This window comes from Electrona antarctica (genome assembly GCF_951216825.1).
Source record: "Electrona antarctica genome assembly, chromosome: 6".
Classification (NCBI taxonomy): domain Eukaryota; kingdom Metazoa; phylum Chordata; class Actinopteri; order Myctophiformes; family Myctophidae; genus Electrona; species Electrona antarctica.
This window is the reverse complement of record NC_136811.1, coordinates 6,670,334-6,676,502: the sequence shown is the minus strand read 5'-3', so window position 1 is coordinate 6,676,502 and position 6,169 is coordinate 6,670,334. Positions and strand designations below refer to the sequence as shown.

General features: G+C 43.9%; 1 protein-coding gene across 1 annotated transcript in view; it reads left to right on the top strand.

The window, feature by feature from the left end:
• LOC306924903 (pyruvate kinase PKM-like) overlaps nt 1-3,511 on the top strand; it is a gene marked incomplete at both ends in the record, with an annotated part of 37,833 nt that extends 34,322 nt beyond the window's left edge. Inside the window, one exon of the mRNA XM_079503586.1 lies at nt 3,450-3,511. Coding sequence (XP_079359712.1) covers nt 3,450-3,511 — 62 coding nt within the window. The remainder of the gene's footprint in view (nt 1-3,449) is intronic.
• Between the last annotated feature and the right edge of the window lie 2,658 nt (nt 3,512-6,169).

Genomic DNA, 6,169 nt, shown 5'->3' with positions numbered 1-6,169 from the left:
AACGGTGCCGGAGATTAGCTGATAACGGACGGACGGAAGGACGGACGGACGGAAGGAAGGACGGACGGACGGAGTGCAAAACATACTCTCTCCCCATGCCTTCGGCCTGGTGGAGACAATAAAAAGTACACAAACCTGTGGATTGACGCCCTCTACTGACAGTGACGTCAGGACTTCGGTGCTCTATATGTCACCTATATGTCACCTATATACACCTATATGTCACCTATATACACCTATATGTCACCTATATGTCACCTATATACACCTATATGTCACCTCTATATATCACCTCTCATTATGACCCATAAGTAAACACGGCAGCCTAATGCAAGGCAACACTCATTCTTTAGACGGTTCCTTGTGTCAGTGCACATTTTGCTCTCTTTGGCCACGCTTCACTGCATATTATTGACTTGCCAATACAACATAAGGGCTTTGGATTAACAATATCCAAAGGTGAGGTCCACAACAATAATGAGAGAGAGAGAGGCCAGCTATGTTGCTGCCGAGCACTGGAAGTTTGACAGCATAATAGATAAGGGCTCTAGGTCCTCATTAAGCCACGCTGGGATTGATTAATTCAAATGAATGAAACGTGTGGGCTGGTTTTTATTAGGGGTGGTTAGAATAGAGGATTAGATGTTGTGGTGGAGACTGAATTGATGTTTTTGGAGCAATTAGTGGAGGAATACAACCTCATGGTTGGAGGAGTTGAAATGCTTCAAATGAATTGGCTGATTGAAGGGTTGTTCACTGAAATGCAAAATGTGTGTACCGTACTCTTATACGTGTATGTGAAGTTATGGTTCAATCATCTCCTTGAATACATGCAAATGCATTTGTTCAAATGTTAAATTATATTTTTCTTTCTAGGCAAACGTCTCGCTACCCAGATCTCTACTACACACTGCTTTCACAATGTCCCAGTGCTGGAGTAGTGTCTGGTAGAACAGCTTTACCCTGTGGCAAAACAAGTAATTGTTCACCCTCCCTGTTAAATAAACTTAAAAATTACTCTACATGGATCATATACTATGAAACTTTCTGGTTTTGAAAACAGCCTACTGTATGTTTCATGACCTCATTGTGTAGTTGGGCCGATTTAACTGCAAATGTCTTAAATCAATTCTAATCTATCAATTAAGACTTCATTTCACGTCATAACTTTTGACGCAATGTTCTTTTAGACTCAACAGAGTTGGTCGGAAAGGACATTTTAATGTTAATGTATCTGTAGCGCCCCCTATCCCACCCCGATGTCAGAGAACAAGAGGCGCCAGACATCTACCTAGGTCCGTTTAGTGGTTACCCTTAAATAAGAGTTGAATGTTTAGTTGAGTTGAACAGTATTGACAGCATTTATTGCCTCAGCATAGTATCTGTCAATTAAACAACAATACACAACATACAGTTGCAGCGCTGCAATATAGAAAATAATAAAGAGAGCTCTTGAAATAAAATGAATGATGAAATGTTCTTTAGGGTGTTAAAACCCTTACCCTTGTTCCCTTTTGTTAAGGATGTATGGATCCACTAGTGTGTGTTAGTTTCTCAGTTTCTCAGTTCAAGGTGTGTGTGCGTAGAGACCTCGGGAAGAGGTGTCAGTATACGTGGGTGTATGTAGATAGACCTCGGCGGAGGTATCAGTATACGTGAGTGAGGGGACTGCTGCTCGGGCAGAGACAGCAGTGGTTCTTATCTGTATCTGTCGATGAAACTGTGAACAGACGGATCCTCTGTAGCTGGTCCTGCGGTTGGCCACACCGCTCCACAACCATGCACAGACGTCGATCACTTCACTGGACTAAGCTCGCCATCAGAATTCAGACTGGGGTTTCTCTGGGTTGTCAAAAAACCAATCTACACGAAGTGCAGAATAGCAAATTACTCTGTGTTCTTATGAGACCTCATTAATTTCTCCCAATATCTTTTAGTATACAGTATAACCAATAAGGATATACTTCAAATACAATGAAATGTAATAATGTACAGTATAGCTATTGATCATAGTAATACATACATTAAATGAAATGAAATAGCATACAATGCAAAAACATAAATAACATGACACATTAATTATATGCACAATGAATTTCTTATCTTCCCCTTTTAAATGTAACATAACCATTTTTAGGCTTTTTAACCTTTTTAATACTCCATTGTTTATAAATTGTATCATCAAATGTACTCCAAGAGTGACTTGAACCATTGAAACCAAATGGTTGTAATGTAAACACCATACTGTACAAACTAGTGCTTCTACATGCTACTGCATCACCACAGTCCATGCAGTTAGCTTAATGCTAATTTCCGATTAGCATAGTTAGCTCCTTATTATCCATGCTACTGCATGGTGGATGCTGTTAGCTTAATGCTAATCGCGATTAGCATAGTTAGCTTCTTATACATAATACAATGATACAGAGTGCACCAAAGTATACTCAAACATAAGACACAATAGTTCCAAATCCCTGATTGGTTTTTAAGGAATGCATCTGGACTCAAAAAGAAAGGATAGTATGTAGAACATGGCTAGCAAGTTTATAGCAACAGGCAGCAGGCTTGATGCCTGTGTGGCTTCACTCACCAGGGATTTCAACACACTTCACACAATACTTCACTGAATTCTCTCCTTCAGGATCACAGTTGGGACTCTAATAAGAAAAGTGCTTATTAGCTATCATATATTATTGATATAAACAACAATGAATTATTCTTTTGTGGTGTATTCATACCAAGAGTTGTCTCTGTAGATTATCATCAAACCATCTTTTTCCAAGAAAACGAGTGGAATGTTCTGGAAGTACCAGGATGTAGCTTCCTCTACTAGACTACCACTGCAGGGACAGGGTATAGTGCCCCCCTAGTGGAAACGGAATGCAACTACACCTAAACTACATAAATAGGATTGTTTTTAGTAGCCCTATAATCCACATGGGTTACACCCTCCCCCCTTGACTCTGCATGAGTCCCTTCATGCACTGCTCTATGGTCCATGGAGGAACCATCATACTCAGTTAGGGTCTCTAGAGCTAGATTAAAACTCTGCAAGAGACTCTGTGCAAAGAAAGCTAAGGGTTTACCCAACTGAAGGTAGTGAAAACGGTCAGGGGGTTTCCGTGTTCGGTCAGATTTACGGTTAGAGTCGTTTGTTTCCCCATCTGTAACGTTTACACTTCCATCTTCTTCTGTGTTTGTTGTCTCAGAGGTTTGTTCAACTTCCACTTCAGTGTTTTGTTGAACTTCGACTTCTCCATCTTCAGGGATGGAAGATACATCATTGTCGTCCTCAGCATCAGCTGGAGTTTCATCAGTTGATTGATCATTGTTGTCCTCAGCAGGAGCTGGGATTTCATTTGTCACATCCGGTAAAGTCACATCCTCTTCCTGACTGTTAGGAAGTTGATTGACCATAATCTCTGGCTCTTCTCCATCAACTGTTTCAGGAGGAGCTTTATCGGCTTCAATAGACAACTCAGCAGAACTGCCCACATCTGGCTCGTCCTGAGGCTGGGGAGTTACAGTGGGTTGCTGTCGTTTTGGCATCAGATACGTTTCAACAAGCATTTCCTCAGGAACATCAGGACAGGAACATGAGTCATCCTCCGAATCAGAGTGTTCCTCAGGAGGATGAGGATGACTACGCCTGGTTCTTGGCCGGGAAACCTTTGGTTTGGCTTGTTCAGTATCCTCTGGTTCTATTAGTTCACCGCAAGGGAGTAAGAGATCCCTATGTAGGGTTCGGTTGGGACCATCCCCGTTCATGGGCTGTACTGTGTACACAGGTAATTCTCCCAACCTTCTCAGGACTTTGTAGATAGTAGATTCCCACTTATCTGCAAGCTTGTGTTTGTTTCGCAAGCGCAAGTTCCTTACTAGCACTTGGTCACCTTCCTCTAGTGTTGACTCTGACATTCTTGTCAAAACGGCGTTTGTTTTGGTCAGCTACCTTTTGGGAATTCCTTGTGGCAATCTCATAACTCTCTTGAAGACGGGCTTTCAGGCTTTTCACATACTGGGAGTGAGATTTATGAGAACCGCTTTTAACAGGTAGGCAGAACACAATGTCCACTGGTAGCCTAGGCTGGCGCCCAAACAACAACTCATACGGGCTAAACCCGGTGACCTCGTTCTTGGTGCAGTTATAGGCATGGGCGAGGGGTTTTACATAATCACGCCAATGACTTTTCTGCTTTTCTCTTAGGGTTCCTAACATGCCTAGAAGAGTCCGATTGAACCTTTCAACCGGATTCCCTCTTGGGTGGTAGGGACTGGTGCGTACTTTGGTGATACCGGCAAGGACGCAGAGCTCTTTGATGAGTTGGGACTCGAAATCCCGGCCCTGATCACTTAAAAGACGCTCCGGAAACCCGTAATGCACGAAGAACTGCTCCCAAAGACTCTTTGCGACTGTCGTAGCCTTCTGATCTTTTGTTGGTATAGCAACCGCATACTTGGTAAAGTGATCAGTTATGACCAAGATGTCTTTGGTATTATGACTGTCGGGCTCCAGGGAAAGATAATCCATGCATACCAGTTCCATGGGACGAGTTGTGTTGATATTCACAAGTGGTGCTGACTTTTCAGGTGGCGTTTTTCTTCGGACACAACGTCCACATGACTTGATCTTTTTCTCCACTTCTGCAGCCATTTTAGGCCAGTAAAATCTTGTCCTGACTAAGTCGAGAGTTCGTTCCAAACCCATATGCCCCATATCATCGTGGAGGCACTTGAGAATGGTGGATCGTAGAGACTTAGGAGCAACGAACTGGTAGGTGATTTCATCTTCCGATTTGCGTGTTCTATAGAGAAGACCATCTCTCAACTCCAGACGTTTCCATTCTTTGAGCATCAACTTCAGCTCTAAGGAGTTGGGATTGAGGTTGGGATTGGCCTCATCTCCAGCCTCCAACAAGTTAATAACATATCCAATGTCTGGGTCAGACCTCTGATGTTGTTGGAGTTCTTCCTCGCTGAAGGTAGGTATTGTAGAACAACCTTGTGCCTCCTCATCGCCATAGATGTCTGGTACCGCATCAGCGGTAAGAGCAAGGGACTCTACCAAGGTGATAGAAGGTAGGTTGTCGTCTGCTTCACCTAAGAGATGGCGGTGGCACAGGACATTAATGGGGTCAGCTGGTAGATCATGTTGGTCGGGAGATGAAGATAGATGGTGAGAGGCAAATCGTTGTATTCGCTCCTGTTCCTCAAGAGAGACATCATCATCGGTGAGAGGATCATGAGGCCGTCTTGAAAGGCCGTCTGCGTCCTGGTTGCTTTTGCCAGCACGGTACTTGATGTTAAAGTCGAAGGTGGAAAGAGCAGCCAACCACCGGTAACTAGCAGCATCCAGTTTGGCGGTCGTCAAGACGTATGTCAATGGGTTGTTATCGGTTACTACCGTGAATGTGTTTCCGTAAAGGTAGTCTTGAAATTTCTCCACAATGGACCACTTCATGGCTAGAAACTCTAGCTTATGTGCTGGGTACCGCTTTTCACTGGACGAGAGCCCTCGGCTAGCATAGGCGATAACTCGCATCTCGCCATCCTGTTCTTGATATAGGGCAGCCCCTAGACCAAATGTGCTTGCATCCGTGTGGAGAATATACGGTAACGCTGCATTAGCGAATCCAAGTACTGGTGCTGTGGTGAGTTTGTCTATGATTGCCTCAAAGGCTTCTTGGCAGGCAGGGGTCCACCGTTCGGTTAGGGGTTCTTTGGGGTTAAAGTACTTTCCGGGGCAAGGTGGTACTTTCCGACCTTTCCTGTACGGTGGGTAGCCTCCGGTTAGATCATTCAAGGGCTTTACTATCTTGGAGTAGTTCTTCACGTACCGGCGATAGTACCCGGCGAAACCTAGGAATGATTTAAGATCACTGAGAGTTTGGGGTACTGGCCAGGTGCGAAGGGCACTAACCTTCTCAGGGTCTGTTTGTACACCTTTTCTGGAAACAATATGGCCTAGATAACGGACTGAGCTTTGGAAGAAACGACACTTAGATGGGGAGAGTTTCAACCCATATTCTCTCAACTGCTGGAGGACATGGAGAAGCCTGGTTTCGTGCTCTTCCAACGTACTTGAGAAAACGATGACATCATCCAAAAAGACCAGTACTTCCTTAAGATTAAGACTGCCCATACATCGCTCCATTAATCGCTGGAAAGT